Source organism: Papio anubis, chromosome 15 (genome assembly GCF_008728515.1).
Source record: "Papio anubis isolate 15944 chromosome 15, Panubis1.0, whole genome shotgun sequence".
Taxonomy (NCBI): Eukaryota; Metazoa; Chordata; class Mammalia; order Primates; family Cercopithecidae; genus Papio; species Papio anubis.
In genome coordinates this window covers 30,706,966-30,720,079 of record NC_044990.1, presented here as the reverse complement: position 1 = coordinate 30,720,079, position 13,114 = coordinate 30,706,966, and the positions used below count along the sequence as shown (strand labels likewise).

The following is a 13,114-nucleotide window of genomic DNA, read 5'->3' as shown; positions in this document are numbered from 1 at the left end:
TCACATCTCAATTGTGCCTTTGAAATTCTTGTTATCCAGTTTTAGTTGTCTTCTCTTCCTCCTTGAAACTGCCTGCCAATTTTCAGAGCCCTCTCCTTCCTTTCTACCATCATGAGTTGCGCACTTTGCTTATTTTTCGGATTAAGATCATAAGCCTCTTAAAGGAAAGATCCTGTAGTCAAAATTACATTCTTGAATTGAATTGGGTTGGACTGGAGCGGACTAGAGTGATAAGTATTGTCACATTATAGAATTTCACCCACTGAAGTGCCAGTGTTAAATGTAGAATGGATACTGTGCCCAAGTTTTTAGTGAATTATTATTAACTTTCCATTATAAAAGCTTGTTTTTGTTCTTAAATCAATCATCAGATTTAACCCGGAAATCAACTCATGTAAACATACATGAGTTGATAAAATTGTATTTTTCTCTGAATTTTCAGGACATTGAAAGAGACTTGAAACAAAGGAGGCTTCAGAACACAAAGGAAAGTAAAAATCCAGAACAGAAATATAAACCTAAGGTAAGAAATACTTTTGTCTTTGGGTTCCATATTAAATAACTGGCTGGGGAACCACCTTGTGATCTGGGTTGCCTACATGATTTTCCCCCAACTATTTTATTAGAATTGCTCTATTTTGTGATGTGAGACTAATGGTTTTAAGAATCTATAATGTCAAACAAAATTGACCTAGGGAGTTGTAATTTTAAGGCTTTTATTGAATTGCTAAACTGATTTTTTTTTTTTTTTGCTTTCTCCTAGAAGGGGGTAAAGTTTGAAATTAATTTAGACAAATGTATTTCTGATGAAAACATCCTCCAAGAGGAAGAGGTATGCCATTAAGTCTAAATTTCCATTAGTAGGTATGAGAAAATGCATGTATCTTACTTAATAGCCTGTTTCATGAAATTATTTCACAGGCTGTAGGGATAATTTTTTTCAACTTTTATCTTAGATTCAGGTGGTACATGTGCACATTTGTTACCTGGATATATTGTGTGATGTTGAGGTTTGAGATATGAATGATCCTGTTACCCAGGTACTGAGCATAATACCCAGTAGTTAGTTTTTCAAGCCTTGCTTCCCTCCTTTCTTACCCCCACTGTAGTAGCTCCCAGTATCTATTGTTGCCATCTTTATGTCCATGAGTACTCAATGTTTAGCTCCCACTTATAAGTGAGAACATGCAGAATTTGGTTTTCTATCCCTATGTAATTTGCTTAGGATAGTGGCCTCTATCTGCATCCATGTTGCTGCAAAGGGCATGATTTCATTCTTTTTTATGGCTGCATAGTATTCCATGGTGTATATGTACCACATTTTCTTTATCCCGACCACCACTGATGGGCACCTAGGTTTATTCCATGACTTTGTTATTGTGAATAGTGCTGGGATGAACATGTGAGTATATGTGTCTTTTTGGTAGAATGATTTGTTTTCTTTTGGATATGTACCCAGTAATGGGATTGCTGGGTTGAACAGTTCTGTTTTAAGTTCTTTGAGAAATATCCAAACTGCTTCCTACAGTGGTTGAACTAATTTACGTTACATTTCCACCAACACTACATAAACATTCCCTTTTCTCTGCAGCCTCGCCAATATTTGTTTTTTGACTTTTTAGTAATAGCCATTCTGACTCATGTGAGATGGTATTTCATTGTGGTTTTGATTTGTATTTCTTTGATAATTAGGGATGATGAGTATTCTTTTATATAGTTGTTGGCTGCTTGTATGTCTTCTTTTGAGAAGTGTCTGTTTCTGTCTTTTGTCCACTTTAAAATTTGGGTTGTTTTTTCTTGTTCAGTTAAGTTCCTTATAAAGTCTAGATATTAAACCTTTGTTGGATGCATAGTTTGCAAATATTTTCTCCCATTCTGTAGGTTGCCTGTTCACTCTGATGATAGTTTCTTTTGCTGTGCAGAAACTCTTTAGTTTAATTAGGTCCCACTTGTCAATTTTGTTTTTGTTGCAGTTGCTTTTGACGACTTAATCACACACAAATTCTTTCCGAAGGCCAATGTTCAGAATGGTGTTTCCTAGGTTTTCTTCTAGGATTCTTATAGTTTGAGGTCTTATATTTAAATCGTTAAGTCATCTTGAGTTAATTTTTGTGTACAGTGAAAGGTGGGGTCCAGTTTCATTCTTCTGCATATAGCTAACCAGCTATCCCAGCACCTTTTATTGAATAGGAAGTCCTTTCCCCATTGTTTATTTTTGTCGATTTTGTCAAAGAGTAGATGGCTGTAGATGGGTGGCTTTATTTCTGGGTTCTCTATTCTGTTCCTTGGTTTATGTGTTTGTTTTTGAACCTTTACCATACTGTTTTGATTACTGTAGTCTTATGGTGTAGTTTGAAGTTGGGTAATGTGATGACTCTGGCTTTGTTCTTTTTGCTTAGAATTACTTTGGCTATTTGGGCCCTTTTTTATTTACATATGAATTTTAGAATAGTGACATTGGTAGTTTGACAGGAGTAGTGTTGAATCTATAGATTACTTTGGGCAGTATGGCCATTTTAATGATATTGATATTGTAGAATGTTTTTCCATTTGTGTCATCTAGAATTTCTTTCTGTGTTGTATAGTTCTTCTTGTAGAGATCTTTCACCTCCTTGGTTAGATGTACTCCTAGGTATTTTATTTTATTTTTTGGTGGCTATTGTAAATGGGATTACATTCTTGATTTGGTGCTGTGCTTGAATGTTATTGGTGTATAGGAATGCTATTGATTATTGTACTTTGATATTGTATCCTGAAACTTTGTTGAAGTTGTTCATCAGTTCCTGCAACTTTTGGGTGGAGTCTTCAGGGTTTTCAAGGTATAGTATCATATCCGTGAAGAGATGGTTTGGCTTCTTCTTTTCTTATTTGGATGTTTAGAACTTTAAAAAATATTTCTAGAAAAATGTTTGGTGCTCAAGGCCGGGGCATAGCGTCTCATGGCTGTAATCCCAGCACTTTGGGTGGCCGAGATGGATCACGAGGTCAGCTAACATGGTGAAACCCTGTCTCTACTAAAAATACAAAAAATTAGCTGGGCGTGGTGTCTCCTGCCTGTAGTCTCAGCTACTTAGGAGGCTGAAGCAGGAGAATCACTTGAATCCAGGAGGCGGAGGTTGCAGTGAGCTGAGATCGCCTGCACTCCAGCCTGGGCGACAGAGTGAGACTCCGTCTCAAAAAAAAAAAAAAAGAAAGAAAGAAAAATGTTTGGTGTTCAAATGAGTCTTCCAAATACTTTTTATTCTCCCATTTTACTTTATTGGGGTATTTCTTTAGATAAATTGTTACATTTTAATGTACTTTTCTTTAAAGGAGCTATTTTACTCGTAATATTAATTTTCATCATAGCCAAATTAAAATAGAAGATCTGATACATTGTCAACAACTAAAATACTGACCTGAAAAATTGAACAGGTACCCCGAAACCAGGCACATTTATTTTAGGTCTTAATTAGTTATTGATAACTTTGAGTAAATCTCATTCATGCATTTGGGCTCTCCTTGCCACAGCAAGGAGGAAATATAGTAAATCCAATATGGCAAATCCAAATTTCATTTTATTAGTTGATTTTAAAATCTTTTTTTATCCTGGTTTTATCAGACCTGTAACAAATGTCAAAATTAACTGGTTTATTTTTCCATTTTACCTTTTCTGAATTCAGCTTTTAAGTCAATATAAGTATGAATAATTATACCTGATGCTTAATCTATTTAATGTTTTTTATTAGCTTAAAACATTTTCATGTTAGCATTTCTTATTTTTATGAGGATTTACTACACAAAGACTTCATTAGAGTGGTGATAGCATTCACCTCTGTTCAACTGTAAGTTCCTAAATGCCTCAGAACTGTGACATCAGAGTGGAGCAGATCTGGGGACCTGCTTCTGGGTGGGAACTTGAGAAGTGGTACTCTCACAGAGCTTCTGTGAAGTGAGGTGCTGACATTGCCCTACTGAAATGAAAGAATGGAGTCCAAAAAGTTTTAACTGCCACTCTTTCTTATTCTTTGCTGTGATCTGCTTGAAACTGAAGTGGTCATTTTGGTATTGGCTACAAAATACTAGGAGCAGATTTAGGGAGCTGGTTTAAGAATGTCGTACACTTAAAACAGGGCATGAATGACAAAAGCTTGAGAGCACTGTAGAATGGAACTGAAGTGGAATAATATTGAAGTCAGAAAGTCTAGATAAAATTAAGTTGCCTTCTGACCAGTGCTTGACACTGTTAACATGGAGAAGAAATAAAAACATTTCTGTTTTTATCTTATTCTAACATAGCTCTAGTTTTAAAACTCTATGGATTTATTTGTTTAGTAAACATATGTTGAATGTTTACCATATACCTTGCTAATTAGTTTTACTAGGAACACAAAAATATGGTTTTTCTTTCTTTCAAAATATGGCTAATTTATCATGAAACACTGTGGAATTGATTTAGGCAATGGATATACTAAATGAAACTTTGACCTTTGAGGATGGCCTGAAGTTTAAGGAATATAAATGTGTAAAGGAGCATGGAGATTATACAGACAAAGCATTTGAGAAACTTCACTGCCCAGAAGCAGGTACGTGTCTCTTGAAAGCTGTAAATGAGAAGGAACTGTTTTATTAGCAACCCATCTTGAACTCTGTCGTCCCCATGCATCTGCCTCGGCTCCACTGTTATTTGACCCTTCTCTGCTCTAAGCAAGGCGGAAACACACTTCCTATTCTCCTGCCACCCATGCAGTGACCACACTCCCTGAGATCCAGCCCTCCTCTCCTGCTCCACACCCACTCCCTCCTGCAGCTTCATCTTCTCCTGGGAGCTCCAGACTTACCAGTCTTTCTCATTATCTTCTGGGAACCTCCATGGACAAGTGTTGCCAGTATCTGAAACTCAGCTGTGTAAAGTCAAGCTCTTCTGTGCTCTTCCTTTCCAGTGACCCTTTATTTTGGTCAGTGTCACAGGTGCAACTGGCTGGGGCCAGTGTTGTGGGCAGTAAAAGAATTTATGAACACAATTGTGGGTAAAGAAAGGCAGATTTATTAAGGTACAAAGATACGTTGCAAGAGTGCAGTGGGCAGCACAGCAGAGAAGGGGCTGTCTGCCAAGAGGCAGGGGCTAGAAGGAAGTTTTATAGGGTCCTATTGGAGGAGCTACATGCTGGTAAGGTGTGCAGGTAAGGTTTTGCTGCTGGGGCTACATGTGGAAGGAATGAGGTATTTGGGAACAGGATGTGCCAGCAGCTTATCTGTGATTAGTCATCTCTCAGAACAGTTGTTCCCCCACCCCTAACCCCCACCTGGGACCCCTCCCTTGTTTTTGTTTACTTATCTTATGAGAACTTCACAGTCAGTGCTGTCACCAGGGTGCACCCTCAGCATAGTGTCTACTCTGAGATGTCTCTGGAGTCTTCCTCTTCCTTCCTTCCCTCTGTTACTAGTTTAGAGCTCTGTCATCTCTCAGTAGTGTAGTGTAGGCTTCAGAGACAGATGGGAGTTTGAATCTCAGCTGTTGCTGCCACTTTCTGGTTATGTGACCTTTCTTTCACAAGTTATTCCAACACTCTGAATCTCAGTTTCATCTTAGAAACAGGGGGTAATAGTAGTAGGAATAACCACACAGGGTTATTGTGAGGACCAAAGTGAGTTTTGATGTATAAACGACCTGGCACCTAGTACCTAATATAAGTGCTGTCTTTTCATTTTCCTTTTGCCTTCCCCTCACTGTGTTGCCTTATTCGCTTATGTGACATCCTTTTCTCTAGTATTTCCCCTTCATTCTCTAAATGGTTACTATTTTAGTCCATTTTCATGCTGCTGATAAAGACATACCTGAGACTGAGCAATTTACAAAAGAAAGAGGTTTAATTGGACTTACAGTTCTGCACAGATGGGGAAGCCTCACAATCATGGTGGAAGGCAAGGAAAAGCAAGTCACATCTTACATGGATGGCAGCAGGCAAAGAGAAAGAACTTGTGCAGAGGAACTCCTCTTTTTAAAACCGTCTTATCTCATGAGATTCATTCACCATCACGAGAACAGCATGGGAAAGATCCGCCCCCATGATTCAACCACCTCCCACTGGGCCCCCCCACCACAACACACAGGAATTCAAGATGAGATTTGGGTGGGGACACAGCCAAACCATATCAGTTGCTAAAGTTATCTTGGCATATTATTACTCTGCTCAGATTTTTTTCTGGATAATACCTGCAGAATAAGGTCCATTCCACATATTATCACATTTTACACTACATGGCCTAATTCTGTTGTGACCCACTTTTCTCATCCCAGCACTGCCTCCTTCCTTCCATGGAAAATGGGATCCATACAGCCTGCTGGAATGCCCATTTTCTACTAGAGCTGGAATGCCCATTTTTTCCTATAGCATTTACAGACCTGACTTGGCTCAGTTTCCTCTTCCTGGAATACTCACTGCCTTATTTCCTTCTGGAAAAATCTCCATTCAGCAGGCATCTCCCTTGTGCCAAAGACTGCTCGGTGGTAGGGAGCTCAAAGATGAATAAAATCTGGACCCTGTTCTCAATATCACAGAAGTGTTATAAGCAAAAGAAGCACAGAACATGTTTCCTGAGCCTGAAATGTTAATCACTGTTGAAGTGCGAGCTGGGTAGAGAGTCAGGGAGGTCTGCACTCCTCCAGGGCTTGGCATGCCATCATATTTGTGATTGAGAAGGATCATGCTGGCTGCAGAGCAAAGGATGGCATGGAGGGCAAGAATTAAGGCAGGAGAAGAGTCCAAGTGCATGAACCAGAGTGGTTCAGGAAGAATAGATACTGAGTGTGGGACCTGAGGAAGAGAAGGGGCTCAAGGATATTCCCAGTTTGCTAATTCAAATGCATGAAGCTTTCATCAACCAAAAATATATCACATGGAGGGTAATGGGGTCGAGAGAGACAAGGTAGTGATCTAAATTTGGAACATGTTGAGATTTAGATCTATATAGCATCAATTGCAGATGCTATATAAGACTGAAGTCCTGGGGCATATCGGGGATAAAGATATAGCTTGGTGGCCATTAGCATATCCGTGGTTCTTAAGCTTCGTGATGGTCAAAATACCTATGCAGAAGGACTGGAGTGAGAGGGAAATGGGACTTAGGACATATCCCTACCACTATATAGACAAACTTTGGAGAATCAGGAGAGAGTAAAGCCAAAGGAGGAGAGACAGGTCATGGAGGAGGCACAGGAATTGGCAGCATAAACTGGAGGAGAAAGGCCAGATGAGGTGAGTGGGATTTGGCCCTTCAGGAGCCGTTGGGAAAGCAGTCAACTGTGTGGGGGTAAATTCAACTGTTATCTTTGCATCAGTTTGCCGGGAAAAGCAGAGGAGGTTGGCTGTTTTTTAGATGAGAGGAAAAAAAGCCCTTCATTAGTAGTATACTGAAAACTGTCTCTCATTTTAATCTGTATTCCTATAATAATTATTCAGGCTGAAGAATTTTTCCATATGTTTGTTGACCGTTCATATTTCTTTTCTTTTCTTTTCTTTTTGAGATGGAGTCTCCCTCTGTCACCCGGGCTGTAGTGCAGTGGCACAATCTTGGCTCACTGCAACCTCCGCCTCCTGGGTTCAAGCAATTCTCCTGCCTCAGCCTCCCTGAGTAGCTGGGATAGGTGCACGCCACCACACCTAGCTAGTTTTTAAAATATTTTTAGTAGAGACGAGGTTTCACCATGTTGGCCAGGCTGGTATTTGAACTCTTGATCTCAGGTGATCCACCCACCTCTGCCTCCCAAAGTGCTGGGATTACAGGCATGATCCACCACGCCTGGCCAACCCTTCATATTTATCTTATGAATTATGTACTCATGCCTTTCATCCTTTTTTCTACTGAAAATGACATGTTTGTTTTTTTCTTTATAAGACTGATTTAAATCAAACCTTTGCCTGTAATATGTATTGCAAATGTTTTCCTTAGTTGGTTGTCAGATCTCATTTATAGTAATAACAGCAAATATATATATGAGTGTATATGTGTATTCATTCACTTAGGAATAAACTTTATGAGAATTGTGTGGCATATAGAAAGAAAACTGTAAAACCTTGCTGAGGTATTTACAGACCACTTGAATAAATGGAGAGAAATAGCAGTGCTATATATTGAAAATATTTTTTCCAAATAAATATTGCAGTATCATTGTCTAAGGTATTACCCAGAACTCTTTGTCTCATGACCAGAAGAATAAGGAGCGTGGACACTAAGGGTGAGTTTGGACTAAAAGTTTAATAAACGAAAGAGGAAAGCTCTTCACTGTGGAGAAGGGGACCCAAGAGAGTTGCCATTTCACAGCTGAGTACAAAGGCTTTTATGAGGAACCTGATAGGGCTGGGTGTTTCACTTGCATAAGGCGTGAATTTCTGGCAGCTCCACCCTGTTCTCCTAGTATGCTGACTGGCTGGGGGTTGTTTTTGGAAAAGGCACCACTCAGAAAATGACATGATGGTTGACCAGGCATGATAGCTCATGCCTGTAATCCTAGCACTTTGGGAGGCCAAGGTGGGCAGATCTCTCAAGGCCAGGAATTCAAGACTAGCCTGGCCAATATGGCAAAAGCCCATCTCTACTAAAAATACAAAAATTAGCCAGGTGTGGTGGTGAACACCTGTAATCTCAGCTACTTGGGAAGCTGCAGCACAAGAATCACTTAGACCTGGGAGGTGAAGGTTGCAGTGAGCCAAGATTGTGCAACCATACTGCAGTCACTCCAGCCACATGACAGAACAAGCAAGACTCCATCTCAAAAAAAAAAAAAAAACAACAACAAAAAAGAAACATGGTGTAAAGACCAATTGGAGCCTTGGCCCACAACCAGCTAAGTGTCAGAGTGATGGTTCACAGAGGCTTGGCTCACAGTCCAAAGTATGCCCCCAAAAGGAAAGGAGTGTGCTCATTGGAGGCCACCATGTACATGCCCACAAAAGGAGAAGGAACTGTTTGCTGGAGGCCCACTGATTGCACAAAGGACAAAGGCATTTCTCTGTTGGGCTTGCTCCCTTATCTGTGCAGCTGTGGGCATGTTTTAGGCAAGCTTCCTGTGCTAGTTCCCTTATCCATGTCCGCAGCTTGATTTTTCAGACTGTTCTTTTGTTTGAAAGAATTCGGAGGACCTGCCCTAACTGCCTGCCTCACTGGTTCTTTCTTTCTCCTCCCTCAATATGTGGATTTATGGCTATTTCAATCAAAACCACAGTAGGATTTTATTTTTTATTTTTTATTTTTATGGTATAGGGAGATCTCAGCAGGTTGGAGAATCCTGGAGCTTCTTAAGTAGCCAAAAATTTTGAAAAAGAAGAACAGTGAAGTGGTACTTACCTTTCCAAACGTCAAAATATATTATAGAAATTATGGTCATTCAAACAATATGATAGTAGCACCCAAATAGTTAAAACAGTGAGAAGAGAAAGCTAGAAATAAATCCTAGTATGTATCATAATTCAGCACAAATGAAAAGTAACATCACAAGTCAGTGTGAAAAGAAAGGATTATTCAAATAAATGCTGCTGGGCCAATTGGTTAACAGTTTGGGGAAGATTGTGAAATCAGACCCTATATAATATGATACAACAAAATAAATTTAAAAAATCAAAGAGGTTATATGTAAAAAAGTTGTACATTCAAAAATGAAATAAAGGAATATAGGTAATTTTTTTTTAACAGGGAAGATCTAGCTGTTCAAAATACATAGAAAAAAAATCACAGAATTAGTAATAATTCAACTTTAACAACAAAAAGCTGTGTAGTAAAGCAAATAATATCTAATCCCTAGAATTGTCATTTTCAATAATGTATCTATTGAATTATACATTATGATTAAATAATCATAAATGTCCACAAAAATTTAGTTACAAATGAGGTCATTATATGATGGTATTATTTTTAATAGTGAAAAATCACTGGTAACCTAAAAATCTGGCAGGAAATGATTAGTTATATTATATTCATAAAGCAGAATATTATGTTTGCTTTAAAATAGCTGTATAGAAGAATATTTAATAACCTGGATATGATCTGTAGGTGATTGAAAAAAGCAAGCTCTGAGAGGACATCTAGGATGTGGTCCAATTTTTTGTTTCAAAATGAAGCAAAAACCATATGCAGAAGGGAAAAATTGAAATTGTTATAGTCTCTGGACAGTGAGATTATGGGTGATTTTTTTTTTTTCTTCTACTTACCTGATTTTCAGATTTTCTTTCTTTTTTTTTTTTTAATTATTATATATGTTTTTGAGACGGAGTCTCGCTCTGTCGCCCAGGCTGGAGTGCAGTGGCGTGATCTCGGCTCACTGCAAGCTCCGCCTCCAGGGTTCACGCCATTCTCCTGCTTCAGCCTCCCGAGTAGCTGGGACTATAGGCGCCCGCCACCACACCCAGCTAATTTTTTGTATTTTTAGCAGAGATGGGGTTTCACTGTGTTAGCCAGGATGGTCTCAATCTCCTGACCTGGTGATCCACCTGCCTCAGCCTCCCAAAGTGCTGGGATTAGAGGTGTGAGCCACCGTGCCTGGCTATTTTCAGACTTTCTATAGTGAAAACAGTAATAAGGAAAAAGACAGGACAAGTTATTTTTTAAATTAAGAAAATGGAACAGATTGTGTTTCTGTGGAAAAAGACTAGATTGAAAGTTCTCATAGATGCCTCAAGGAATTTGTCCGTTTGTGTCACTGATACTTCCTTAGTATTTAGCAATATTGGCTAGTCAATCGAACACTAAGAGTAAAAGTAAAACAGTGTTGACACCTTTTGTCATTTCAATCTTATTTCTGTTAGAACAAGGGTGGTCATTTTTCTGGTTTTGAACGTACCTGCTGATAAACTACCTCTGAGTTCCTAAGAACTGTTTGGGGCAATTAGTCACACTTTGACTGCTTTTGAATTAACGAGTTGTTTTCTTACACCCAGGGTTTTCCACGCAGACTGTAGCTGCTGTGGGAAACAGGAGGCAGTGGGATGGAGGAGCGCCTCAGGCTCTGCTGCAGATGATGGCAGTGGCCGACATCACCTCCACCTGCCCCACGGGGCCTGACGGTGAGTCTGTGCTTAGTGTCAGTCGTCAGGAAGGGAAGACCAAGGACCCGTACAGCCTGGTGCTCATCCTGATGTGATAGTCTACTTCTCAGTACAACCCCTGTAGACTTGTATCAGACACTTTCAAATATGTTGTTTTGATATCTCCCTACTCCTAAAGAGACTTGCCTGCTAATTATCCTGGACAGACGACCGCTCTAGACATGTACATATAAAGGAGGAAAAATCCAGGATGCCACCTTCCTCGGAGTGAGGGAAAATGCATGAGGAAGGGCAGCTGACTTGATTTACTTTCCAAGGCCAGCTCAGCAACTTTTTTTGGGATTTCATAGGGTCGTTTTTTTTCTACCAGTAAAATTAGAATTAAAAGAGTAGCTATCTCTACAAGATTTAGAAAGTTAATAGTTCAAAGATACATATAAATTGCTTTGAAGCCGATGTGCTATTTAAATGTTAGAAGTGTTTAGGATATGATGATGTTTTCTACCTAAATTCCTCCGTTTACATTTGAACCTCTCACATAGGCTTTCCTTAGAAGAGGATCATAGCAGGCTGGGCGCGGTGGCTCACGCCTGCAATCCCGGCACTTTGGGAGGCTGAGGTGGGCAGATCATGAGGTCAGGAGTTCAAGATCAGCCTGGCCAACATGGTGAAACCCCATCTCTACTAAAAATAGAAAAATTAGCCGGGCATGCTGGCACACACCTGTAATCCCAGCTACTCGGGAGGCTGAGGCAGGAGAATTGCTTGAACCTGGGAGGCAGAGGTTGCAGTGAGCCAAGATCGTGCCACTGCACTCCAGCCTGGCTGACAGAGTGAGACTGTGTCTCCAAAGAAACAAACAAAAAAAAGCCATAACAGCCTCCAACCTCTGGATGTTATCTTCACAGGTGGTAAAGATTTTTATTACTCGTTTCCTATGTTCTTGATAACATGGGCTGAGAGGGAGCTAAAATTTGTACATGTGCTGTAAGATGAAATACGTAAGTATATCACTGAAATGAGCAATTATGTGTATAAATTGAATTTCCCCTCAATTGTCTTATTAAGTTATAAATCAATTTAAAATAGGCAACTAGAATAAAAATTTTGTTACACTGATAAAGCCAGTTTACAAAGCAATGAATGACTCTTCCCCCCATCAGCTATGTGACAAGAAGTCACTAAACTTTTCTATACCTCGGCTTCTTTATTAGTAAAATGAGAGGTGGGATTAGGTTACGTCCAAAGTTTTAACATTCTGTGATCTTATACAAATGCCAGTGAAGAAGCATTTTTATTTTTAATAACACTTTCCTCTTCAGATGGTCAAGTTATTGTGATTGAAGGCATTCCAGAAAACCGGAAACAGTGGCGGCATGAAGCTCCAGGAACTTTAATGAGTGTTTTGGCAGCAGCACATCTAACGAGTAGCTCATTTTCTGCCGATGAAGGAGAATTTGGTATGTAGTTTATTTTTAACAACATAACCAGTCCCCAGAGGAATTTTGTCAAGATTTGCAAATGCCGAAAGGGGATAAAAATATCTTCAGCTGGGAGAGAGAATTGGGAGGGTGTCTAGCCTTTTCAGAAGCTGATTTTGCTCTATCCAATCCTATTCCAAATGCTACTAACAAAAGACATGAGCTTTCCAGGAGAGTGGTGTAATTTTCTTTAATGCAATCAGCTGACAACTGGTGAAAAGTTTAAGTAGGGCTAGTGGCTTTGCAGCTGATGATCTAGTATTGTTTTGCTCTACCTGAGTTAGTTTATTTCTGATAGCTATTCAGTGAACTATCCCATGGACAATAAAAATACACCATAATATCATTTGTTTTTTTCCTCCAAGTTTTAGCAAGATTCTGCTTTTGTTTACTTTAAGACAGGAGTCCCCAACCCTCGGCCGCAGACCAGTACCAGTCTGTGGCCTATTAGGAACCAGGCCACACAGCAGGAAGTGAGTGGCGGGCAGGTGAGCTTTACTGCCTGAGCTCTGCCTCCTGTCAGATCAGCAGCTGCATTCAGTTCTCACAGGTGCATGAACTCTATTGTGAACTGTACATGTGAGAGATCTATGCTGTGTGCTCCTTATGAGA

General features: G+C 39.6%; 1 protein-coding gene across 5 annotated transcripts in view; it reads left to right on the top strand.

The window, feature by feature from the left end:
- Nucleotides 1-13,114, top strand: part of NEK5 (NIMA related kinase 5) — a 95,866-nt gene that overhangs the window by 56,833 nt on the left and 25,919 nt on the right. For all 5 annotated transcript variants that reach the window (XM_021929653.2, XM_031655867.1, XM_031655866.1 and 2 more), the window contains 5 exons: nt 443-523; nt 764-832; nt 4,439-4,565; nt 10,914-11,039; nt 12,344-12,481. In XM_021929653.2, coding sequence (XP_021785345.1) covers nt 443-523; nt 764-832; nt 4,439-4,565; nt 10,914-11,039; nt 12,344-12,481 — 541 coding nt within the window. The remainder of the gene's footprint in view (nt 1-442; nt 524-763; nt 833-4,438; nt 4,566-10,913; nt 11,040-12,343; nt 12,482-13,114) is intronic.